At 47.3% G+C, this 26,816-nt stretch overlaps 1 protein-coding gene across 10 annotated transcripts in view; it reads right to left on the bottom strand.

Annotated features, from left to right (window-relative positions):
- Nucleotides 1-2,243: 2,243 nt before the first annotated feature.
- The window catches only part of ILDR2 (immunoglobulin like domain containing receptor 2), a 45,539-nt gene continuing 20,966 nt past the window's right edge, over nt 2,244-26,816 (bottom strand). For 5 of the 10 annotated variants that reach the window (XM_087757215.1, XM_087757216.1, XM_087757210.1 and 2 more), the window contains 7 exons: nt 25,050-25,106; nt 20,431-20,577; nt 19,499-19,675; nt 14,211-14,327; nt 12,205-12,415; nt 10,613-11,303; nt 2,244-9,761 (listed from right to left, as the gene is read on the bottom strand). In XM_087757215.1, coding sequence (XP_087613341.1) covers nt 9,726-9,761; nt 10,613-11,303; nt 12,205-12,415; nt 14,211-14,327; nt 19,499-19,675; nt 20,431-20,577; nt 25,050-25,106 — 1,436 coding nt within the window. In that variant the 3' untranslated portion in view covers nt 2,244-9,725. Of the gene's footprint in view, nt 9,762-10,612; nt 11,304-12,204; nt 12,416-14,210; nt 14,328-19,498; nt 19,676-20,430; nt 20,578-25,049; nt 25,107-25,239; nt 25,363-26,816 lie in introns of all 10 variants that reach the window. The other 5 variants (XM_087757218.1, XM_087757213.1, XM_087757219.1 and 2 more) reach the window with 4 other exon arrangements.

Genomic DNA, 26,816 nt, shown 5'->3' with positions numbered 1-26,816 from the left:
CTTTTCTGTGATTGTACGCAGATTTAGTGCTGACAAATAGATGCAGTGGTCCTTAGGCAGGACACGGCAGTGTATCTGTAAGAGGTAACGCCTTTAGCTTTTTATGATAAAGTTTTACCCGATCTCTACCTTACTGGAGGTTAAAGTCCTCGCCAAAACTTGCAGTTCCAAGGTGAGCAGGACCGAGGCCTGTAGAAACACACATTCTAGCTTTGCAAGGAAGCAGGGAACTTTAAGAGTCTAAATAAATTAATTGTTTAGTGGGCTCTTGAGTGTAAAATGCATCCAGTTGGAGCTCAGACTCTCACTACCCTGGAGTACCTATTCAGAGACAAGTGTGCTGACTAAGCTGTTGCTCAAAGAGAAGATGTGATAACTGGGACATGAAAATCACCAACACCTGCTCTAGAGGGGCTGATGGAAACAAACTTGAAATAAAACCAGACAGAATTTCCACCCCACCACAAGGACTAACTGAAAGCCCTGCACCTCCTGGAATAAGTGGTCCTGTGCCACTTTAGGCAATTTTTTTCAGGCTCATTTCTCTGATTCAGAAACAGCCCTGAATCACAAACCTGTACCTACAGCCAAGAGCTCTGGGCCTGGACACAGAAGGGCCTTACCTGTGTGAGGGGTAACCCGAAGTTACTCTGGGAGCTGCAGGGCCGCCTCTGGCTTCTGCCTCGCTGGCATAAACGTTTCCCCAGCCCAGAGTGACTTCCCAGGGAGCTGGGTGGCTGCTCGGTGTTCCTGCTGCCATGGCTCCCTCACCCACGTTTGTCTTCAAGGCATGGGCACCTTTCCTCCTCCTTATAAGTTTCTCCATTTGGGGGGGGGGGTGTCTTTGAGGGAAGGAGGAGGAATAAAGAGGCCCAAACAAACACCGAGCACCTTCACAAATGCAAAAAAAAAAAAAAAAAAAAGGATTAATGGCGATTTTCAGAGGCAAGCGTTGAGATCAGAGATCTTTACCGCTGCACGCTCCGTTGGGCCAGCCGTTCCCCAGACCTCCGGCCGCCGCCTGGGGCGGGAGCGGCCGTTACGGCCCGGCGTCGGGGCCGGCCGCCAGGGGGCGCCCCCACCGGCGGCGCGGGCGCAGCGGGGCTGCCCGGGCCGCGCCCCCAGCCCGGAGGGGGCGGTTAATGGCGATGGGGGGCCCGGCCGGGGCTGTGCGCTCCTTCGGGCCGAGCAGGAGCCGAGTCGACTGCCCCCGCTCCTCTCCCCAGCACGGGGGGGGGGGCGGGGGGGGGGGGGTACCGTTTCGGGTTACCTGGGGGGCTTCCCCTCAGCGCTTGTTCCGAGCTGAGGAGCGCGGTGGGGCTCGGAGGAGGACGCTTGCCTACATGGCGGTTTTGGCCCAGGGCCCTGGCTTGGCAGGGCACGAAGGACCGAGCCTGCGTTGTAACGCTTGTGTCTGGATCCGTATTTGCCAAGGATAAAAAAGCTGGGGAGGGAGTTCGCTGCAGAGGCAGAAAATTGGAGTGGAGCCGTGATGCAGCCCGGCATCGGGGAGAGGCGTGCGGAGCGGGGCTGAGCTGGCCGGGGCCTGGCAGCATCGCCCTCGGAGGCGGGTGGCCCTGGCTGCCCCCCTTCCGCAGGGCGCAAGCTGGGGAGCCCAGGGATGGCGCGCCTCGCCCAGGGAGAGCCAGGCCAGAGCCGGGAGCTGCGTGCGCGTCTCCCGCACCCGGCGGCTGGTAATCCCCAGCGGATATGAATTCTGTGATACGGCTCTGAACCTGTACGTGCTGTTTGGGTTACGTCTGCAAACAGCGTGAGAGTCTGCATCCATTACTTACAACAGGGAGACAGGATCTGAATGAAGTTACTTGTTTGCGAGAGAGGAAAAACATCAGAGTACTGCAGACATAAGCACAAAGGGGTCAAACTGCCAATAGGAAAGAACGTGTCTGTAGAAAAAAGATAAAGTTTCCCAATAAAATCCACAGGGAAAAAGTTCTTAGGTCTGCAAAACCAAGGGAGAGTTTCTCCTTTCTGTGAAGTAGTGTGGCTCCATGGGGTTCTGCTAGGGATTTCTGGCGTGAAAGGAGGCTGGGCAGAACGTGCTCGTATACGTTATCCTGCGCGCTAGGTATGAAATTTATGAAGGGGTCTGCTGCTCCACTGGAAAATGTTTGGTTTATCATCCATTAATCAAAAAAGAGTTGAAAATGACTCGTCTATACTGCTCATTTCTTAGCAAAAAGTGGGCAAATTGTTTGCCCGCAGGATAATAAAAAGGCAGATTGGCGGTAGCTTTTCCTGCTTTTATTCTCCATGGTGACAACTCAAAAGCGACAACTTTGAAACTGCAAGCATGGCAAACATATAATGCTTGGTAATTGGGGATGAGGGTGTGTCCCAAAAAGCTATAAAAGTGGTGTATTTTCATTATACAGAGTATTGTTATGTCCTTCTCCCCCCATCTTGAAAATAACTTCATTACCGGGGAGAAGGGCAATTTAAGTAAAATAACAACAGCCGAGTACAGCAAAGAAAGCCAGTCACTCACTGCATAATGGGGGGAAAACGGCTGCTGCAGGTGAGCAACAGCAACAGAAAAAAAAAAACCAAAACAGCTCATTGATAAACAGCAAGAGGACCGTACCCCTGGGCTGGGGCTGTGACAGGGCCTATGAAAAGTCAGCGAGCACCTGGCTCCCACCCCCCCGAGTCTCCAGACTGTAGCTTGTACAAACAGACCTAAAGGCGAGCCTGTGGGGATGCACGGTGGGGACGGTGCTGGTGCTCTGCGGGCCGTTTGGCTGGGACAGGGACGCACAAGGGGCTCCTTTCACCTCCGAGTTCATTTTGGTGCTTGGGGCACCGAGGGCACGTTGTTCTCGGAGCACTAGTAGAGGCTTTGCAGAAAAAAATACGTTTTCCTATACAGAGTGAGCAGGTGTGGTGGAGAGCCACCACCAGGCATTAGAGGTTACAACCTGAATTTAGCTTTTAAAATGAGCCCGTCAACTTTTAATTCATGCTTTTAAACTCGAATGTAACTAATAGCATCTTGGAATCCCCTTTGCTTTCTACGGCTCATGGAATGCTGCTTCTCTCTGCCACTGCTCTCACCAAGGACAATGAAAACCGAATGCATTTCCGTCTGTTGTTTGCACTTCAGAGCTCTGACAGCAGCTGCCCTGGGGCTGAAAACAATACTTAACTCGTTTTGAAATTATGTTCAGCTCTCATTTTTAAAACGCTTCCAGTAACATCCCTGCTTGGGCTTGAGAGAGTATCTGGAGGGCTTGGGGTTTTGTTTTGTGTATTCTGTCATTTTTTGCTTTTATAGGGGGTAAAAGTGTCTTTTTACAAAATGCCACTCACTCTACATCTAAATTGACTGGAATCCCTAGGTGCAACGCTGAAGGTTAACTGGAAATAGCCAAGGAAAGCAGCGGGGTCAGAGAGGGATTACAAGCATGACAAAAAACGACAGGCAGAAAGGGAGAGGAGGTGAAGGTCTCTCCTGGCAAAGGCCCCCGTGCAGGCAGGGGTGAATGTCAAAAAGCAATCGTAAAGGTCACAAGAGAATTCATATGGGAATCATGGCAGATTCATTCCTTTAGTATTAACTTACTTTATTCTTAAGATTTCCTGTTTCTAATGCTGGCAATCCACCTAGCATTTTAAAGATCATATCAAAATGATAGCCGTCCTGTCACATTACATAATGGATCTCTGTTCTGATCTCCTAGGCAATGGAGAAGGGGCTTTAGGAGCCCCAAGTGACGACGAGGGTGGTTTCCATCTCACAGCTGTTGTAGAAAGCACGTATGGCCAGTATAGCCCGATGGAGAGCCATATGGTCAGGTCTGCAGCATCTGGCTTATGCCAAAGGTCTCTTTGCTCCTGGACCCAGTCAAGAAATGAGCTAAAGCCCCTTTGGCTTCTGTTTCCACATGTCCCAAACCCTGTACTTGGTGATGCAGAACAGATCCTCACCCACAACCCTGTGTGAAAGCTCCCTGGAGAAAATGGAAGATAGCTCCAAGGGCCTTCTCAGCAAAACACTCTGCACAACATTAAATTTATTTTCAGAATAGCCCAGGCATGATAAACACAGTGGTGGTGTGTTTATGTACCTGCAACAGTCTGCGGTTGGGTTTGACTTGTGAAATGTTTTGTGATTGCTCCTTCTCAGGGATCTGTATTTGTACAGGGGCTGTCCTGCATCTCTTCAGAGAAGGAGCTTTGGGAGGGACCTTGGGTCAAAAGAGACATAGTCCTCTTCGAGTATATGGGGAGTTAGCAGTTAATTTGCTCAAGACAACCTGGAGCTGGGCTGGCAACTTGGCCAAGCAAAGCCCTTCCGCGCAATGTCGGATCACTGTTACTGGAGGAAGCTGGTCACACCCCAGTGGTGGCATCCATGTGGTTAACTCTCCTGAAACCCCCTGAAAAAAACGTTCTGAGAATGCCCCTTCTCTCCTCCCTGCAAAAGGCCAGTTCCATCTTACAATGCCCGATACTTTCTTTGCTACTCCCTCCCACAAAGTTCTCTGTCCGGTTTCAGGTGACTCTGGAGAGGACTGGCATGTCAGAGTGCCTTTGGTGACTGCAAAACCATCTGTCTTATTTCTGTTACAGGTGAACTGGTATTGCCCACCTGGAGGGGGCTTGTTGGAAAAGGTCAGGAAAGCAGTGCCACTGCTGATCCACGGGCGGCAGGCACCCAGAGTCACGAGCCAGAATGAAAACCACCATTCAGTGAGCTACAGAGGGACCCAGACCTCGCAGCAGGAGCTGGGACCTCTCGGGGAAACTCGGCACACGCAGCTGCCGATGCTGGCTGCAGGGAAGGTGAGGTGGGCCTGGGGCACGCTGCCGATGGCCATCTCTGGCCTAATAACAGCAACAAAGACTAGGATGCTTACAGTTCCAGTCCCCTGCATTATATGCCAGCACAAAGACCTGAACAATTCTGGCTGCCTGTCTCAGGTGATATATGTTGGAGTTTCTCAAAATTTCTAAGTATTCAAAGTGCTAGTTTTGTTAATTTTCCATTTCAGTGGAAATGGAGTGGTCTGAGGATATTCACACTGAAGCCACACCCTGGAATTTTTACAGGGTACTTCAATGGAATAATGGGATTGTTGAGAAGTCATTGCCACTGGTATTTATTTTCTCATTCCATTATGTCAAAACTTTTTTAAGTAGCCCAGATCACATTTTTCACAGCACAGCCAAGTTTACTGCTGATGCTTGATCCTGCTGTTGCTCTAAGGGCTTTTTTTTTTTTTTTTTACAGGATTCACTCATCATCTCGGTTGTCTTCTTAGCAAGTCACTGTTGTGATGCTTCATTTTAAGGCCACGAAACCATCCTTGTCCTTGACATAACCCAGATATCCATATCCTGTATGAAAAGGATTTTAATTTTATGCCAGCAATAAAAATTGATCACTGGAAAATTTATAAGTTGAGACCCCATAATGATCAGGCTCATTATTTTCCAGTGCCAGCATTCTGCAGGTATTCTGAGAGATGGCGTGGACACAAACCATTGCTTCTTTTCTGAAACAAGAGGCTCCTCGCAGCCTCTCCATCAGCCTCTGGCTCCCTGCTCCTCTCTGTTGCAAGAGCTACGGGTCATTAGGGCTGTGCAGCTGCAGAGATGGAAGCCCTACTCTGCATCACCCCTCACTTTTTGATCTGGTTCATTCGGTGCTGCTGCAGACACATTTCTAAGGGGAAAAATAAAGATGGCCTGAGGACAGGCACTATCAGTAACTGAAAATTCCTTCAGATTTGTATGGAGAGAGATGAAATCTAAAATTTTAGAGCAAAGGCGGAGCCAATTGATGGGTGCTGCCCAGATCTGACTTCAGGGAATTAAGACCTTGCAACTACTTATTTATAAGCTAGATACATAAATGGCAACTTCCTACGCAGAGTGTACAAGCGTCCTAAAGTACCAGCAGCAAGCAAACAAAACTGATTCAAATAAATGAGGGGAAGGCTTGTATTTTTAATACATACAACTCATTCCTGAGGGCTTGATCAAATAAACTATGGTGACTGAGACAAGGGACAGACATAACTGAAATAAGGAGATTGCAACGCTCTGGCTTTCGGTAGGATTTAAAAGATACAGGTATTCAGAGACTGTTAAATTGCTGTTTTGGCCCCTTTCTGACATAGTCATTGTTGCAGATGCACTTTCAACTTTCTATGTAAAGTGTTTCCTGGGTCTGCTGGGTGTCTGATGGAAAAGATAGCAGGCTAAACTCCCTTGAAATTCATTGCATAGGGGTTCCCAAGGTTTTCAGCCTAACAAAACATCAACATTTCTTGCTCCTAGTATTGTCATATGTCAGGGATAAAATGTTTAATTTAAAATAACATGTAGTGTAGCTCTGTAGACTTCTCAAGGCCATGGAGACCTCAGGCGGCAACCACCTGCCTACCTCTTGTTAACTGTGCTGTGATTTTCCTAGGAACATACATTAAAAATGAGAAAAGATGAAAATATTTTAAATGTAGTCTCTCCAGCCATAACACAAGTAGATGTAGTTGGCATATAGCTGGCAAATGTAGTTGCTAAGCCGCTCTCCCTGTCTGAAAAGTCATGGCAGTCAGGCGAAGTCCCCAGTAATGGGAAAACGGGAAACATCACACCCGCTTTTAAAAAAGCTAAAAAGGAGGACCCTGGAACTACCGACCAGTCAGCCTAACCTCTGTGCCCAGTAAGATCAGGGAACAGATCCTCCTGGAAGCTATGATGTCCAGGCAATATGGACAGCAGGGTGGATTAGAGACAGCCAGCATGGCTTCACAAAGGGCAAATTGTGCCTGACTATCTAGAGGCCTTCTATGATGGAGGGACTGCATTGGTGGATAAGGGGAAGAGCAACTGATGTCATCTACCTTGACTTCTGTAAGGCCTTTGACGTGGTCCCAGCCAACATCCTTGTCTCTGAATTGGAGAGATACGGGTTTGATGGATGAACTATTCGATGGATAAGGAGGTGGCTGGAGGGCCGCACACAAAGAGTTGCAGTCAATGGCTCAATGTCCAAATCGAGATCAGTAACAAGTGGTGTCCCCTCAGGGGTCTGTACGGGGACCAGTACTGTTCAATCTTTATTAATAGCAGACAGTGGGACTGAGTGCACCCTCAGCAAGTTTGAGGATGACACCAAGCTGAGCAGTGCAGCTGATTTGCTAGAGGGAAGGGATGCCATCCAGAAGGACCCTGACAGGCTTGAGGAGTGGGCCCATGTGAACCTCGTGAGGTTCAACAAGGCCAAGCACAAGGTCCTGCACCTGAGTCGGGGCAATCCCCAGTATCAGTACAGGCTGGGGGATGAAGGGATTGAGAGCAGCCCTGCAGAGGACTTGGGGATAGTGGTAGATGAAAGATTGGACACAACCCAGCAACATGCGCTCGCAGCCCAGAAAGCCAACCATATCCTGGGCTGCATCAAAAGCAGCGTGACCAGCAGGTTCAGGGAGGCGATTCTGCCCCTCTACTCCACTCTTGTGAGACCCCACCTGGAGTGCTGCATCCAGCTCTGGGGTCCCCAGCACAAGAAAGACATGGACCTGTTGGAGTCCAGAGAAGGGCCATGAAAATGGTCAGAGGGCTGGAGCACATCTCCTGTGAAGAAAGGCTGAGAGAGTTGGGGTTGGTCAGCTTGGAGATGAGAAGGCTCCAGGGAGACCTTATTGCAGCCTTTCAGTACTTAAAGGGGGATTATAAGAAAGACGGAGACTTTTTATCAGGGGCAACGGTTTTAAACTGAAAGAGGGTAGATTTAGATTAGACATAAGGAAGAAATTCTTTACGAAGAGGGTGGTGAGACACTGGAAGAGGTTGTCCAGAGAAGTCACAGATGTCCCATCATTGGAAGTGTTCGAGGTCAGGCTGGCTGGGGCTTTGAGCAACCTGATCTAGTGGAAGGTGTCCCTGCCCATGGCAGGGGGTTGGAACCAGATGACCTTTAAAGGTCCCTTCCTGCCCAAACCATTCTGTGACTCTGTGATTGTATGCCCCTGCAGGCTAATCCTTCTCTGGCCAAGAAGACCCAGGACTGGGATTTCCAAAACTACATTCATCACTAGAGAAGAGGAGAAGAAAGCCATCCTTTCATCAATTCACCTTCTAGCATGAAAACTGCACTGTTGTCAAATCTATGGAGATTATCCTTCCTCTCCCCTGACGATTCCTGCTGAACTGGAAAATATGGAAAAGGAGTAATACAGAAATGAATCTGCCATTTTTATGGAGAACTGCAGTGATGTTAATAAATCTCATGTTCAAAACAGTATTGCCAGAGTGAGCACCTGAGGCCAGACATTTCCAGAGGAACAACAGAGATGGCATTTCAGAGGCTGACAATGTCCATAACATAATAGGGCACTAAGTTGTTTCTAGGCATAATAGGGATCAAGAAGCTGGACCTTAAAACATTCCCATAATCTTCCTTCACGTTACAATTTTAGCAGCTAAAAATTAAAGAAATGACTGCATTATACCCTATGAAAACCAGAATGTCAGGCTTCCAGATGGTGTGAAGCACTCGCTTCTAAATTCAGCTGTTCCTGAGACAACAGCCACTAAAACCATGTCACAACTGAAGTGAATGGAATGGTTGTAAGTGAAAAAGGTGACTTTCAAAGCTCGTGTTCATCCACAGTGTTAATTCTTTTTCCATTGCTGTTACGGCTCTCTTCAATGTCTGGGAACAACAACCAGAAAGGAGTAATACCAGTAGCACAGAATGAAGATCTGCAGCTGCCCTCTCACTGAGACTTTCCCCTTTTTGCTTCTTTAAAACAAAAAGGCCACTCACTAGGCAGAGTTGTCTGGTGGTGCTGGAAGCAGAGCGCCAGCAAGGCTAGAGCACTGCTTACGATATGGTGGAGTAGATATGCCAGCTTGAAGCTCTACAGGGTCACAGCTCAGCTGCAAGAAAATGCAACTGTATCAAAACAAATCACAGTTGGGGATGGGGGAAAAAACACATCATGCTCTCATCACAATAAAAGCTACTTTGATCCACTTTCAAAACAATACATCAATCTCACCTGCAACTCTCATCACACAATGAACAAAACTAAATATATTGAATAAACCAGCCCATAATTGTCTTTCTCTCTCTCTCTGTTCAGCCCTTGCCAAAGTAACACCTCATCAGTCCTTTTCTATAGTGTCTGAAAAGGTGTAGATTTTCTTTCACGATTTAGGGCCCGATCAGCTGGAGGCAGTCCGCAGCTGTAAGAACAAGGTCTCCTCCCAGCATGGGGATGATACAGAAAAGGCGCTAAGTATTTAAGTATGGAGACAATATTTAATCCAAACAGAGAACTGAGGAGACAGAGAGAGCGACAGGTAGGCACACAGGCCTCTCTCTGCACATCAGACAGGGCAAGAGGCACAAAGGCAGTCTTGCTTGTAGTTCAGGGCTGCAGCGACAGTAGGGACGTGGCTGCCTTCCAGTGCAGAATGGACGGCAGTGGAAAGCAGGGTGCCAAAGAGAGCCCTGGCCTCATTTTCCTGGCAGACTCCCAGAGCCTCTGAGATTGAGTGCTGTTCATGGGAGTCTGTCTCTTATGAAAGCCTCTGCTCCCCTGATGAAACAAACAATTGAAACAAAGAGTCCATGGCTAGTGGTTGCCAAGGTTCACGGAGGCCTCTCTTGCTTGTTGCTCTGTATCTTTTCCACCGCAGTCACCTCACGGTATCCAGCCCATCAACATGATATGTCCACAACCACTTTAAACCACGAGGGACATCCTCGTTGGGAAATCGTTCTGGGAGGAAAGAGAGAAATGTCAACAGGAAAGCACCCATGGAACGCACAAAGAGGCAGATGTAGCTTTGACAGAGACACAACCAAACAGCAATAGCCTTGTCCGCTCACACCCCTTTCCTCTCTCACACATGCCACTTAAGCTCAGGCCTAACAGCCAAGCTGCTCTAGCGACAAGGTCTCCCCCACATGGAACAGACTTCAGCCAGCTCCCCTTCCCCAGCAACCATGAACTCATCAGTCCTCACTAGACTGCGGCAGAATGTTTCGCACTTGCTGGTATCCTGTGCGAGGAACGCCTTTGGCCTGCGTGGCCCGTACACATGCCCATGGGCATGTACCCACGGGAGTCTGTCATCTCACCCCTTTCAGAAAGACCCGAGTTCTCTTACACCATGCCTTGCTACTAGCCCTGTCCCAGTCCAAAACAGAACCTCTCAACCCTTCCTTAACAAGGACCAAGGCCAAAGCAATGCCCTGTAATTTCTGTAAAACCCTGGGTAAGTTCCCTTCCCTACCATGATCCTCCTAAACCCTAGATAAACTCCCACTTCCTTGGATCACCAGGCAACAGATGCCAAAAACATCCCTTACCTCCCCAGGCCCAGGCATATCTGCCTCTCCCCTCCATCATGGAGTCCTGTGTAGGAGCTATTTCCCTTTCTGGCCTCCTACACCCACAATGACTGCCCTCTTCCCACAGCGACCCCCCTTAGCTGGGGTTCCCCACACTCAGACTCCAGGCTCTACCCTCCCGGAGAGCCCCCCTGCCCCTAAACTCTGGTTAGTAACTCCTGCCTGGTGGGTCCCCACTCAGCCCGTTTGGATCAGGAACACCAGACATGGCCTCACTGTTTTCTTGGGGTCCTTTTTCCTTTTCTTGTCAGAGGCGTTGAGGTAGGCCTGCTCCCTGGCCCTGTACGACGGGCCTCGGCTCAGCTCCCTCTCGCTGTACGGGGGCAAGGTGTCCTCCTCTTCCTCCTGCTGAGGCGGTGGTGGCGGCTGCTGCGGCTGCTGCTGTGACTTCTCGGCTTTGTAGGTAGAGGGTGGTGACCAGGCATAATATGTTCCCCCTCCTCTCTGACTGGGCTGCGAGCTCAGCTTTGATGGGGTTTCACTGAGGTCACCACTCTCATCATAGCTCCGGGATTTCCTCTCCAAGACGCTGCTGAGGTAGGAGTGATCGTATTTCTGGCTCCCTCCGGGCGTCCGGCTCACCAGCCTGGGCAGGTGCTTCTCCTCATGGGCCCGTCTCCGGGGTGGGCTGTACGACCAGCCTCGATCCGAGTCCGTCAGCGGCTCTCGGTTCCCTCTGCTACGCTTGGTGTAGTACTCCTCCATGGAGCTATCCTGGTGGGGCAGCCCCCCACTGCGGCCACCATGCGACTCTGACCGCTCGAAACGTCGAGTATCCTGGCTGTCTGCCCGCCGGGTCCGCTGGCTGTAGGACTCTGCAAAGGCTGCCAGCTCGTCCATAGAGACGGCCGGCACTCCCACAGAGAAACTCTTACGGGACAACATCTCGGACTTGGATCTCTGCTGGCTGGAGGAGGGAAGAGGTAGTGTTAGAGGGCAGGATTCAGCTGCGCTCATCCCCTCAGCTGCCTTCACAGACAACAGAGGGAAACAGGCATTCCTGGGGCATGAATCATCTGACCTGTTTTCATCATCTTCTGTAGGAAATGTATCACATCCTCAAAATCCCTGCTTCTCTCTGCTGACTGTAAAGGTAGCTTAGTGCAGATAGCTCGGGCTCTACGTGTCTAATGCTACCTGAGATTAACCCCAGAGTGCACCTCCCTTGTCCTCCACTATGCAGGGCTGGACTTGCTTCTCCTTGGCCCCAAACTTGTAGGTGTATGTCCTGCTGGGAAAACCCAAGAACCGGGCTACAGAAGCTCACAGCAGGGCAGTTCTGAAGCAGGTTTAAAGAAAGTAAGCTGACACAATAGCCCCGTACTAAGGGAAGGAAATCCCTGCCATTGCTTTCGGGAGATTGGGCTGCTGGTATGTGAGGGAGGGATGTGATATCTCTCTTGTAGGCACCAGAGTGCCAGTCCTTTAGGCCTGGAGTACGGGTCTTGCTGCACCAAAGCACCAGGGTGCGACTCCTAATAAAGCGCACCAGCAGGTACAAATCTCAAGAGAGCACTTTGGGAAGGGTGCCTTGGTTTCCTATTGATCTCACTTTTACATCCCACCTGGGATGGGGCTGGTCCCTAGCTTTCCCCAGCTGGGTAGGCTTCAGCAGGCTTGTGGGAATCAGATTCATTCCGACCTCATCTAATGACATCTCCAGATTTCATCTTTCTCTCTAACCCCTCCATCCTGCTAAGGAGAACCAGAGCAACAGGAAATGGAGAAAAGCTACCAGTCCATCTGTCTCTTCTCCCTTCTTTACTACTTTGCCAGATATAGCTGCCTCCCAACACAGCACTCCTCACCTGTGCCGGAAACTGTCCCGCTCATCTCTGTAATCAGAGACAGCCTGTGATCTTGACGTGCTGCCGCCGCCAATCACTCCTGCCCAGTATTCAGCATCACCATCCAGGTCCCCCGCAGGAGGTAAAGGTTTCCTTCGCGCCTGGCGGTAGGGCTGCCGGAAATTCAAGTCATCTTCATGCAAAGAGCTGAGTTCAGAGATGGTGTTGTTATCTGCAGGGGAGGTTGCAGAAAAGAAATGAGACAGGTATCACCTGACAGCAAGTGTGAGAGGGGAGGAGAGGACAGGAAGGCTGTGGAGAGCCCAGCTGCAGCTTTTTCAGAAAGAAGCTGAGCTGCCCTCCATTAGAAAAAAATCAAAATGGAACCCAAGGCCCTTCTCCAAACCCTTGACCAAACCTGCCCAAGACTCCCGGGGCTCAGTTTGGACAAAGAGCCGCTGTTAGACCTACAGGTCTTCTGACCTGGTAGCTGGCAGCCAGGTGGGATATTCTAAGGGTATCGCAAATGGTATCAGATACCTGTATTCCAGACAACTGAGTTCAGCCTTCATGTAGAAATCCCCCCTCAGCCCTGCTTCAGTAATACATGTGAGCTCTCCGCCCTCGCGAGGTGGGCACTGAGCTTGGTGGAACATCATCACAGCAGTTGTGCCACCTCCCCATTTCCTGGTGTGAGACAGGCTGGCTCTGGATTTGGCCTGACTTGCCCAGCTAAAACAAAACCAACCCCCTCAAAAAAAGATTAAGAAAAAAGTAAGAGACTGTCTGAATCACTGTCAGTCTCTACCCCGTCAAGCACATTGACATCTGGAGGCCTAACATACCAATCTGGAGAGGTCTTTTTATAGTAAATCTTGTGGGTGGAGAAGACAGTGTGCTGAGCAATGACTGTTTTAGAAGTATATATAATTTGTTCATTATGCCTAATCTGTACAGAGCTTTGATGTAGTGTCATTCCCTAAAGCCTCTACCTTCACTGATTTGCAGGATCTCACGCGTCTGTTTTAAATGAGCCTCTGCCAGTGCCTAATGTGGGTTAGCTCTGCGCAAGTCGGATGCTGCCCGGAGGAACTGAGCCCCCAGCCTGCTGCTCTCCTCTGCACAGCACAGCTAGAGGACAAAGAGCAGCACCGCAAGCCCACCTCACGCACACAGCTTGTCCTGCCACTGCACCTCTGCCTCCTAATGCGGAAAGATCCTCACTTGGGTTTGTATTCTGACACCCATTAAGTGCAGCCTCAGCCTTTATTTAGGGAAATAAAGCTTGCAAGAGGCTGTTGGAAGACAGTGAGGAGTTCCACACAGAAGCTCTGTTCTGAGTTTGCGTCATGTTCCTGTTCACCACCCTGCTCCCCTTAACCTGCAGTTGTCTGACTGCCAAGCCATGAGTACTGATGCATGTACCACTTCAGATCTTATGTTGACCAGGGTCACAAAATCTGACGATCCCCTGGTTTCTTGAATCTTTCTTGTAGTCCCTGCTCCCTCTGCAGGGCAACAGCGACTCCAAACTGCCTTTCTGCATCTTTCAAACCACACTGTGGTCATTGCAGGCCACAAAATATGCTTTCAATAAAATCATCCCTCTCCTATTTTGCCATGCTGGGAATTTACAGGCATCACACTGTAAGACATATAGGAATTGTGAAGACAATATCCCAGCTATTATCACACCACAGGCTACAGAAGGCATGAGTATGGACTTGGCTTTTCATATGTTGATGATCCAAAAGTTTAATTATCTGAGTGGACAGTTTTCATGAGCATTTGAGTATCCCTCATCTTGTTTGCTCTAATTAAGGACGATTAGGTAAGCGGCAGATCTTTAAAATCAGAACATATCTGTAGATGCCTAAAATCTAGACTTTATCTGCCCCAAGTACCATATCCTGGACATCATATCCTAGAGGCTGGCTCTAAGGCAAAGCCAGTGAACTTTTAACTATGAATCTGCAGTCTTTTTCAGGTCAGTGGAAAAAAAAAATCAAACCATGCTTGTTCCTCACATCGTTCTCGCATCCTCCTAGCTGGGTCAAACTGAGCCAGTTCTTTCTCGACATAGTAGAGCACCTTCATGGAGTCCCTTTCCTTGTCAGTTTGGATCCTGTACCCTTTGCGCACTGCTAGGGAGAAAAGAAAAGCATTAGAGGAAAACACATCTAAGTCCAAGGAGACTTTCTGACAATATTGCTTCTATAGTTGAGCTCACATCCGCAGGCAGGTAGGCTGCATCTTCCAAAACAGACTGAGTCAGTCCTTTCTTCAGAAGAAATTTGTCTGTAACGTGGGATGTGAAGTTGCGAGCAGCCGCATCATTTATAAAGTTTGCAGTAACAGCAAAAATGCTTTGGAAATGCCCAATCTGTACAACCAAATGCATCAAATGGTGTCGTTGCCACAGAGTGATTCCACCTCCCACAGAGGATGGCAGAGAGGAAAGTAGCACTCATTTCCCCTTCCTCAGCACTACAGAAAGGATTCGTCATGGTATGGGAGAAGCACTCCCAGAAGATCAGGCTTGCTCTCTGCCACAGGGGCTGTAAGCTCCCAGTCTCTAGGGGAAGCAGGTGGCTGAGCATTTGGGAGCTGTCACTCTGCAGGACCACTCCACCCTCCCAACCCTATGAATTCTGCTCACACAGGCTGAAGAGCATGTGGCAGGAGAAGCTCCAGAGAATACAGAAGGAAACACAGAAAGTCCCACAAAGCACATCGCACTGCTTTGAGATTTATACCGAATCCAATGATGGGGCCAATCAGGTCACTGGGTAACTGTGAAACTGCCTGCTCTGGCATTCTTTACATGCTTTATTTTACAGAAAAGGTATGTCTCACACATACATTAAGTGCTCGACTCCTAGTATTACTCCATTTGCAGGTGAAGTCTGGACAGCTTTTTTGGCTTTTCCACACTCTTGCATGTAGAAAACAAGCCCCAACACACCTTGGCAGGCTAGCTCCATGCACGCTTTACCTGCTGACCATATGAACAGCCTGACTACCTCAAGGCAGCTCTATAGTCAGCAAGCAGAGAACTCTGCCTATCAGGACTTTGAAGAAAATAAGGTTTTTATAGCAGATTATTTAAGAAAGGTCTCAGCCTGGGGCTATTTCAAGATTGACAGAAACACGGGTCTAAGCATAAAAGAGGACTACAACCCTCAAATTCAGCCTCATTAGAGAACTATTGTGAGGACAATCCACTTAGCACCACAAAATGGAACCTGTCTGCCTTGCATGGGGTCAATATGTTCCCTTGTGTGAATACTGCAGTGTTGCATGAGTGCTCCTCTTGCGGCACGATTTAAATACTTGGACGGTGGTTTTAAGCCAACCTGTTCTTTCTCTTTTATCCCACACCCCAATACATCAAGCTACTAACATATGGGTTTGGTAGTACGTTGCATAGTATGCACTGTGTGGGCTGAACAAGGACTTGGCAGAGGTATTCTTAGGCACCTTCTGTCCTAAACTGCTGTGCATGTGTCTGTGCACTATTAAATAACCATGCTCTGCTTCAGAAATGGCCGTGCCATAGAAATGGGTAGAATGATTCCTGTAATAATCCCGCAAATTGCTTCAGGAGGAAAGTGCTATACTGTGGGTTTTGACTGTGCACATGTAAGGTAACTAACTACATCTTGAAATATTACCTTGTATATCTGTACTTGAGAAAGGTATTAGATGTTAAAATATAGCATGGGTCTACCAGGGTCCTGCTTTCAATGTGTTTCCAGATAGCTTAGCTGACAGCAGTCTGGAGTTTCGCTGTGTTTTATTATCCCCACGAATGTGTGCACAATGACTGCAATGCACGCAGTGATTTACAGAACACAAGGAACCCTGCCTCTGCCTTCCAAAGTGGAAGACCATCACGTCTCTTGAAGTGAGGTTGCTGCTATGAAGAGGGGCTGGACTGACTGGCCTCAGAAGCGATGACTCCTGCTGCACTGCACGAGCAACAGCAAGGCGAGTTCTCCACTTCACCTCACCATCGTGGCTGACCTCTGTCTGCTACCTTGCCAGGAAAGAGGCCTCTTGTTATTCTTTCTTCTAATGTGTCTACTAGGAGCTCAGCTAAGCTGCCACCTCATTTATACACAGGCCAGCAAACAACCATCAGCTGGAAATGACTCTGACTACTAATAACCTTTGGGGAACTTGAACAGGCAGCTTCCAGACTCTCTCTCCCCAGCGCCACTACTCACGCTGAGGCCGCGCCAAATATCTATTTGGGCAACGTCTGTAGCTCCTGGAACTGATGGAGAATTAGCTAGGCTTCATGCTAGCTTCATGCTCGACTTGCTATTGCAGCTGTGTATCAAAAGGCAAATGAATTTCTTGGTTAATTCTGTAAGCATCTAGAAATTAACTTTGGATTTAAATCTGCAAAGATGATGGTGAACAGCTCATAAAAAGTATTTTCCATTATAGATGAAGTATTTTGTCTCTACATTTACTTATTAAATACTTCTCGCAATGATATTGAATGTTCAACTTATTCTCTTTATTATTCCTTCATGTGAGAACCAAAGATATTATTGCTTCCTCCTCACACCCTTCTTCATCTGTAAATTGCTATAACCCTTTAATAAGGTCTGAATATTTTTAGGCCCATCTTAATTATAAGGGAATAAAGATGCAGAGATGTTAACCACCTGTCCAGAACCATTCACTGAAGTCAAAGGGAATGGAACATTCTTCCCTGTTAGACCATATTTTTTTCTCCTCAACAGTTCATAAATTTCTAATGTTTAATTTGTGTTTAACTAGACACTTTTTTTATTCTTCTGTGGGTGGAGCCAAGTCAGCCAAAACTGTAAGCTGTCTCCCTCCCCAGAAAGGACAGGACTACTATTTTTTTCAGACAAGTGCAGTTAGGAAGTAAACGATGTCTCATCCTTATACACTTTCCACATTGAAGGTCTGGACTCCGGCTTGCGGATCAAAAGCTTCCCTGTGTGCACCCTTTAAGGAATCTATGCAGGAGTCTCCAAGTAACCACTGCATTTAAAATAGACAGAGCATACATCCTAACTTATGTGTTGCAAACACTTTTCTAAATAAGAGAGCTGAAAGGTTTTTTTTTTTTATCCCTGTTCAGCCCTAAGTTTAGGATGGAGTTCCTAGGCTTCACTGGAGCTTTGTCACATGGCTTTTATGTAAGCCTAGACAAATTTTCTAAACATCCTCATGCCTGAGTTTGCTCACTAGATCACCTCACAAGGGTCATTTATAAGCACAGAAACTATCTAGGGCAAAGGCTGTCCTTTTTAGCCTGGCAGCCAGGATTAGAGAATCCTCCAGTCTCTGTCCCCCAGCACTTCTGATCCCATTTTTTTTTTAATAAACTTGACAGAAAGGTTGAAGTCTCAAAGATACCAAGTTTCACAGCAGACCTACACTGCCTGCGTGGAGGACACAGAGACCATAATTAGTGCTCCTTCTGAGAAAAGGCCTTTATTATAAACTCAACCATTACTTGTTTTGTTTAGCTTGCTGTCTGGCCAACCAGCAAATAAGTAGCTTGGAACAGCCACATAATGTTTTCTCTTCTACAGCCTGTAATTAGGGGATATTCTGGCACTGTGGAGGACCCTAAGAGAAAAGGAACAGGGTGCAGGGAATCACCCTTCCTTAGCTCCACAGTTCATGAAATACCTTGAACAACAGGTGCATGATCCAGACTAAGGGTTTGTCCATATTATTGCAAAAAATATTAATTAAAAATGAAAAAAGCTTAAGAACCTCTGTTGTCTTGCCACAACAGTTAAAACTCTGTAATAATGGTTTTATTTGCAATAGGTAGTATTTCCTGTCCTAAGCTGAGGGATTAAGTCCAGCCAGCTGATTTGGATTATGTAATAAATGCATCTTTCTGTGTAATGAACATGGGATGCTAAGAGCTGGTTCCATTTGGTTACTAAACGCATCCACAGTTTTTCATTCTGCACCTGTGTTCTGCTAGTAACATACAGCAGAGACAAGACCGGGGTTGTGATCTGACTCTTAAAAAAATCCCTGGAGCTCCCATGGCCAACACCATGCTCTACATGCAGTGACATTTTTCACATGAGAAAAAAATTAAGCACTGGGCTGTCATTCATCATTTTCTGACAAAGGTTTTTGAATTGGATATGTTCTGCTCTGGATCAGTGATTGATTTATTTCCTATTTCAAAATGCTCCATTCCAGAGCTCTGTTTTGATTTCAGTGGGAAAAAAAAAGTATGATTGTTGAAGGAAAATACTTTTTGTAATTCCAAAAAGGTTAATATACTGACTGGGGCAGTGGAAGGATGTGTAGTGTTGTTCCAAAAGCTTAATTATTTGATTATGCTACTTGATCTTGCCTTTTCAGAAGTGTCTTATCAACACATTGTCATGAGCAAATTTAACAACTGATAATTAGTGTGGTGCTTTGAAATCAGACATGTGGCTGGATCAATGGCAAACATACTGTGTCGGTATGGTGACTCCATGTTGGTGAGAGCCACTTCTGCTGCAGCATGTTTGAATTTAGACAGCCACTCTGATCCTGAAATGCTAGCATGTGGCTAAATAGCTACCCTCTTTTTCCTTGATGGCAGCTTCCTTTGCAGCGGGAGAAGTGACCCTCACCAAGATAGAGTCATCATACTGATACTGTACTCCTGACATTGATCCACAACTCCTTTCTAGTTAGAACCCTTTTATCACTCACATTTCACAAATGCAAAGGCTGAACAAAAAAAGTGGCCTACTGACTTCTGTAAGATAGGGGAGGGGGTCCAGCCCCAAATGCGCTTGGGCAGAAATGCCAAGGGAGCATGTCCCCGTGCCCAAACTGCCATGGGGACAGTAAAACATGCTGCAGGAAAAACTGCTGCCAGAGGGCAAGCACTGCCCTACAGAGGGTAGGAAGAAGAGTTTACCAAGAGAGAGCAGCTTGCAAGGCATCAGCTCTAAGGGGAAAATGGCCACTGCCTCTGCTCTCCTGAAATCATCTTAATCCTTTTGTTCTCTGCAAGCAAATGTTTGCAGCAGTAATGAGAGGGGTCCCAGGCAGGAACTTGGCCTCCCATTCCCTGCTGACCTCATCAGGCACCCACAAACTGACACTGTGCTCATGGCACTAGAAAAGTTGGACCATGTGGCCCTAAGGGATGCAAATGTCATTGTCAGAGCCAGGATTAAAATGCAGTTTCTATGTGTTTCTTCCGTTCATATCACTCTATCAGCAGCAATCGTTCCTCCCTTTCCCAGCCCTGCTCCCAGTAAGAGGACAGAATGTTGTGCCTGGCACTGCAAATTACCATTTTGGCTTCCTCCGCTGGAGTCACTTGGGGCTAAGGGAGGGGGGTGCGACTTATCCATCAGCACAGCAGGAGACGGGACACCAGCTACAGGAACACTGGGGATGTAGTATGGACCTGGCATGGAAGAGACGGCAGGAGGGTACCCAGCTTTTGCTGCTTTGCCTGCTACATATACTGAAAAAGAAAAAGAACAACAGTCAGCATCACACCAGCCTCCCACAAACCCACGCGGCACAAGGCCGAAACCTGCACATCACCAACACTGGTGACAACCCAGCAGGAGACAACTGGACAAATTAAATTACAAGGACCAATCTGAATTTCTCTAAGCCTCAAGGTGCACTGAGGGGAGTTTAAAAAATGCACACGGCAGGTCAAATGAGCACTGGAAGATGCCCAGCAATTGAAAGACATTCAGGGTGTTACAGCCAGCATTACTGCTGCCATGATTTAGTGGCAATTCAGCTTTAAAAAGAAAAAAGATGACTCAAGCAGCAGGGATGAGGCTCATGAAACTTCACAGATCTGCCTGAGCCTGACGAGGAACCTTGCTGGGTTGCAAGGATTTTGCACTGTTGTAGAGGGCAGCTGCTTTGCATTGCCGGGAAGAAACCTCCCGGGATGCTCTTAGCTCTGACCCGCAACATTCACTGACACGACAACAACTTTGGAAGGGAAGCATGACACTTTGGAGAAGCAGGCACAGCTGCCAAGGCAGAGAGGGCTCGGGGAATTACATTTGTAATTAACTTTGAGCGCTCAACCATTGAGCAATAGGTCAGATGCTTCACTCCCTAAGAACTAGTTCTTTAGTCAAGCAAAGTGCTCAGGGCAAAGAAAGCAATATTAGCAGATTCTCCTCCTGTTCTGCCAGGGAGCAGAAGTAGTGCAGGAGAAGACTTGCGCCAGGCTTGGACAGAGTCACTCACACGCCCGGGGACAGCAGCAGGACTCAGGGCAGCAGGGGCAGCGGACGTAACAGCAGCAGCTGTGTGGGCAGCACTGGCACCAGCAGATCCCCACCAGGAGGAAGAACAGGAACGCCCCCAGGATCACCAGGCCCACAAAGACCCACTCTGGAAAACAAGGGGAGAAAGAGAGATACTTACAGGATTGCACATTGCTGTGGAAGGGAACATCAGCAACATCCTCCCCAGGGGAGAGCATAGGGGCAAAACAGATAGGTGAATAACAGAAGTGGACTTCCTGCTGGTCTAGGACTACATCCCCCTCTGTGTCGAAGCAGAAATGGCAAATGACAGTGAAAAATGGAGCTACAGAAATGTGGTCCCTTCCTGCGACGTCTCTGGCTGGCTGAGAGGCAAGCAGCACGGAGGGAGGAGCTCTGGTTCCCCAGCACAGAAACCCTTCGCCCCACAGCAGACCTGTACGAATACCACAGGTCGTACTTCATTAGCATTTGGATCTCATCAAAGACTCATTCTTCCTGGACATGTTCATGTCCTGCTTGTGTGTTTGTTCCCTACCCACATTCTAGTTTTTAATGGGACAAACGATGGTGAAAAGCATGCTATAAATAGCCCAGTAAATGAGCCAGGCCTGCCCCTTCGCAACTAGGCCCACGCATGCAATTATTCTTTTGAATGTGCCGAACGAACATCCTATTCAGGCGCTGCAGCCAGCCAGGAAACCTAACAACCACTTTCCCCCTACCACCCAGCTCCGCTGAAGCCTCAGATAATGTCTGCCAGGCCTTGAAAGGGAATGGCTGACAAACGCCGTACAAGTGAAAGCACAGAATAGCTGGTCCACAAAAACCAGAATGGGGTTTGAAGGGGAAGGGGAGTGAGAAAAGGTTTCTCAAACTTCGCTGCTGGGAAATCTGCAGGAGCAGCAGCCATGGTGGGAGCAGATGCCCAGCCTGTGCTGGGGCAGCTCCCAGCTCTGCATCCGGCCACACTGCGCTGTGCAGGGGACTGCGTGCACAGGGCTGTGCCTACCGCCACATGGCAATTCCCTGGATTAAGGGAATGGTCAGTGAACACATCTGGACCAAGTAATTTCAAGACTTTGACGTAAAACGAACTCCAGGTCCCCTGTGTATTCAGAGAGATGCATCAACCTACCTAGAAGTCAGACCGCTAGTGAGGGAAAATCTGCAGGGAAAGACTCCAGGGGTACCTAGGTGGTTTTTCAACCACCTTGGAAAGATGGTAAGAAAGCAAAGAAGTGGTGGGGCTGCTTTGCAGAGAAAAAAAAAGCAGCAGACCACTGTTTCCAAACAGAAGTCCAGCATTCGCTACGGGGTCTCCTGGTACGTTATTATTTAAGATGAAGTATTGATACAAGGATTGCAATGTGAGTACAGAATCACACTGGAAAAATAGTGCACCTCTCACCTGCATCGCTAAGCTGAAAAGTCAAGGAAAAATATCAAACCAGAAGTTTTTTCTAGTTCTTAACAAAATGCAAAACTAAGAAGTGCCATTTTTGATTCATCCACAGAACTCTGTTTAAACAAAAATAAAATTCTTTGCTTTGTTGGAGTTTTCCTTAACTCTTCTACAAACAATTCCTTTTTTAACACCATTTTTAGTCTAGAACTTACAATTTCCTTTAAAAATGTCAGTGAAAGATCTGGCATTTACAAATCAAAACACTTCACTTCAGAAGTGTCAAGTGAAATGTTTTATATTTTTTGAATATTTTATTTCTCTTTTGGCTGAAACAGATGAATTTCATTTAAATTTGCAGACAATTTTGGTCCTTGTGGAATAATTTTTTTTGGTGAAGTTACTATATGCTGAGAAAAAATTAGCTAATGAATATGGAAATGGCTGGAGGGAAATATTCATGAATGGAAAAGAGCTGAGAGGAGATTATTGATACAATTCCTCAAGTGCTGCTTCTAGGAACCATCTTATTTAATGTTTTCACAAATGACCTTTACACAGAAAGTAAAAATGTGTTAATGTGTCTTGAGGGTTAGAGGCACAGAAGCAGATGAAGACTGGGATATGTTAGAGAAAGGGCCAGTTGTCCTTGGGCCTAAAATAAGAAACATGAAATGCAGCAATAGACTGAATTCCAAGGTATGGAGCAATACTTTCAAGGTCACACATTCAAGTATTAAGAACAATTTCTGTTCTGAACAGGACTTTGTTAGTTGAAAACAACTGAAAAAGAAGAGAAATGATCCAGTATACGATTCCACCATAGGACAACTGTAACTGCTTATGCAATACAGCCACAAAAATGGCAAATGTAATCCCATGCCCAGTAGAGGAGGAATTGCCAGTAGTGTTAAGGAAACATTAATGCCATCACACAAGGCCTCCATGTAACTGCACCTGAAGTTACTGATGATATACAGCTCTGGTCACCTTTGGACAAGAAAAGATGAATTCAGGTCAGGGCGGATACAAAGTAGGGATTTGAGGGGATGAAGGGACTCGATAGCCTGCCTTGCAGCAGGAGAGCTGAAGCTCACTGCGTTAGTCCATTAAAAAGAAGGCTGAGAGCAGACGTAGCTGCTGCCTGTAAATATGCTAGGAGGATGAATGCTAGGAGGAAAAGCAGGTATTATAGTTAAAGGTCTTACATAAATGGGCATGAACAGGCTACGAGTAATGTAGATGGAAGCTAGAAGATGCACATCAAAGAAAGCGATCGAATGGGAGAGAGAAAAGCTACTCTGAAGCTCGCTAAGCTTATGGAAAGGATGAAATTACGTGGCGCTCGGGACAGCAAGATAGCAAGCCAGACTATCCTTTCCAGTCCTGTACTTCCTAACCTATGCCAATCCAAGCAGGGCAGCAGCTCGGTGGCTTTTTCTTTTGCCATGTTATCATCTTGTTCTCTACAACCATCACTGATACAGAGAGGGAGGTGAAATAGTATCGCATGACAGAAGTGGCCAGCCACAACTATGCAATGAAGCTCAGGTGTCAAATATCCAGATGTATTATTGAACAGTTCGCAACTACTCCATAAAGGGTAAAAGCCTGGTAGAAGAAAAAAACGGAGTAACTCCATTGTAAGTGTATCTGTGGTCTTTCTGAAAACGTTCTAGGAGTATAAAAGAAGGTCAGGTTAGTATCTACATTGCAAGATACTCACTCAGCAACAGGAGTGGATGTTTGAACTCAGTCTACCAGTCACAGGGACCTATGAATCATGAAGGATTTTACTTCACAGAAGTTAGACCATTCGCTTCTCTGATGAGGTTAAGAAAACAGCAAAAGAGCCTGCTGGCTCCTCCTTCATGCACAAAACTGGGATTCAACCACTGCTACCTGCAATTCCCTAATCCTTCCTCCGGTACAACTGTTACCTTCTATCACAGCCCTTCCAGATACAACTGTATAAGCCTAAGATTCAAATGACTACCAATCTGAAATGCTCTGTGTCCTCGCTGTCTGGAAACTACTGTTTTGTGCTTGCAGAAGCATCTGCTTTTGTTTATTCAGGTAACAGGCAATGCTAACAGCTGAAATGTGGTTTGCCGCTGCCTTTTACCCTTTCTTGTCGTTTATAGCCATGCAGTGAGGGTACCAGAAAGCTAGCTGGCCAACACACAAGAATTTTATACCCATACAATAAAATTGTAAACAGTGGGGAAAAAAAAAAGTGTTAGGCAACAGAGAATCGACTTCTGTCTATGCTGAAAAGACCAAACCCTCTCCTGCCATGCTGAACTTCCAGGGAGCTTTGGGTTACACTGGAGACGGGGAAGTGTCTGCCTTCTCTCCGTTTGCATCTCTAGGACAGACTTGAAAATAGCTTCACACATTTATGTGGAGTTGCATTTTTGCACAAACGTGTGAAAGAAACACTCCTTGGGCACTGTCAGGGGATGATCAGATGACTCGAGGGCTAAATGTCCTCACAGCTTTTCCCTTTCAAGGACAATCTGTTGCACAATCTCTGTTTCCCCTGCAAGGAGTGCCAGAACTGGCAGCTCTCATTAGTTTGGCTAGCAAGGGAGTTATCATGGGCAGAGAGGTTTCATGTCTGCTCCAACCACCTGGTGTTACCTAGATAATGCCCTGGCCGTGCAGTGCAAGAGGGGCTGTGCCACTGATGGGTTGCTAACCAGTGCTCTATTTCTAGCACCTCCTGTGCTACCATCTGTGGTGATGGCTGTAACGGTACCCGCAGGATAGGGTCTGGGGAGTGGAAGTTACTACTGCACAAGAGCAGCTGATGTACAAAGCCATACGGGCACAGGAGGCTGCCACGGTCTCACAGGCTGGAGCGGCGCTACCTTTGTGATAGCAGGGGGAGAACAGAGAGCTTGATATAAAACCTCCCCTGAACAGCGCTGGCATTTCTGCTCTCACACTGATCCTAGCATGACATCAACCATCTCTGTATGCTGGCTCCCAGCACGGCCATTCCTCCCCCAAGCCCTCAGCTCTCTCAGATCTCAACCCAACACACTTTCCGAGTAAGCAATAGGCTTCTGCCTTTTTATCCCCAGATAAAACACACGTAAGAGTGAAATGTACACCGCACAAAGATGCTGTAGGATAAACAGACAAGATGACAGAGGACTGGGTGATTGAAGGGTGAAATGACTGAATACCTGGCATAATCTCCACAGCAAAACTGGGCAAGAGATCAGCAAGCAGCCCTGTCCTGCCTAGAAAAGACAGAAGGAGGAGAACAAGGAGAGAGGTTACTGCAAGAAAAACACACTCCCCAGCCCCTGCCTTAGCCTCCAGTCCCCTTCCTCATCAGCCCACTTGCACTCTGTTAATTGAATTCCTATCAACCACAGATGTCATCCTGCTCGATGCCTGGTGTCTGCCTCTGCACTTCTGCCATTTCTGTGTCCTTGCATTTTATCTTTATCAGCAGAGCTTGGGGGAAAGAATCTGGAACAGAGCTTCTCTGATCTAGGCACAAAATGACAAGAGAGACGTCCCCTTAGCATGGTTACACGGTAACATCTTTCTGGAGTTATGCTCTACACATGCAAAAAGCTCCTGAAAATGCACGACAGCCCTCAAACAGAAGGATTTAGTTTACTTTAAAAATGTACTGATGTAGTTTGGATGGATGTGAAACATCTTTAACCCAAGGCCTTTGACAAGTCAGCCACATGCATCCAACACCCGTGGGTGGTGCTCTCCATGTGGGGCTCTGCAACTGCAGAGACAGCTCCAGGAAAGGAGTCTTGAAGTGAGTATGTGCTACTTATTTCAAGATGCACGAGCAGCTTGGTGAGACTGTGTGATACAAGGCCAACTCTCAAGTGAAGCAAACCGACCAGGGAAGGATTCATGTAGAAATTTGTGGACTCACTTTGCAAAAGGAAAATGAAAAAAAAAAAAGGGGGGGACGACAAGTCAACTTCTAATTTATAACTGAATACAAACAAAATCCAAGCCCAAAGGCAGCTTGGTGCCTATTTGTTTTGGCACTGAACATCTGGGATATTTCTAATACACAGCAAAAATCCTGCACAGTGTTCAGCTGTAATTTACGCACACTCGTGCATCGGCAGAACAGCCCTATGTGCAGCTGTGCTGCGTACTCTTTTATATAGCACCAGGATCACACTAGGTTTTTTAAAGACATGCATAAGGTAGCAGAGCTGCACTCTGAAGAGAGACATACACTGTGGCTATAACATAACAGAAGCAGCTAAGGGTAAGCCAGTGCAAAAGTGGTAGAAAACTACCTTTAAGCTCCCCACGTGCCACAAGTGGGCTCCAAACACATGCAACAAAAGTATGCCTTGTGTCACAGTATGCTAGATTTACATTACATTCCACATGCATATTAAATATATTCCTTATTTTCCCAGCATGCACAAAAAAATATGCAATTCTTGCATAGGCCTCTGCATGTGTGTGTATGTGAACAATGTACACGTGAACCACATGCACGCAGAACATATGGGCAGACATGGGCACGCAGCTTGCCTCTCATGCGTTACTATCTCCACACAAGCTCACGTGCAGCCCTAGTCTGAGAGCAGATGCCAATGGACAAATAGCTGGAGGTATGCAGCTAATTTAGGGCTGGGATTTGTGGTACCAGGGGTAATGGAGTGACACCTATAAAGAGCAGAAGCTCCATCTCATGAGTCCAAATAGGCACCTGCTTTATTTTGAACCTACCTGAAGAGCCTCGATCCATGCTAGTGCTAGGTCTTATGGTGCCTCCTGATCCCCAGGAGGAACCACATGTTCAAGGGGGAAGAAGCACCCCTCAAAAATAACAGTGCTTGAGTACTTGGTAACTCATTACAAAGACAGTCAAAATAGTTCCTTTGTGCTACCTACAAGCAGTCAAGTATTTCCCTGCTTCTGCAGCTTCACTTGGTTCTGCTGAGTATCTGCTT

The sequence above is a fragment of the Nipponia nippon genome, unplaced genomic scaffold, assembly GCF_047370975.1.
Source record: "Nipponia nippon isolate SJK-2023a ecotype South Korea unplaced genomic scaffold, ASM4737097v1 scaffold_2, whole genome shotgun sequence".
NCBI lineage: Eukaryota > Metazoa > Chordata > Aves > Pelecaniformes > Threskiornithidae > Nipponia > Nipponia nippon.
The sequence above is the reverse complement of the archived record's forward strand: the minus strand, read 5'-3'. Positions and strand labels throughout refer to the sequence as shown.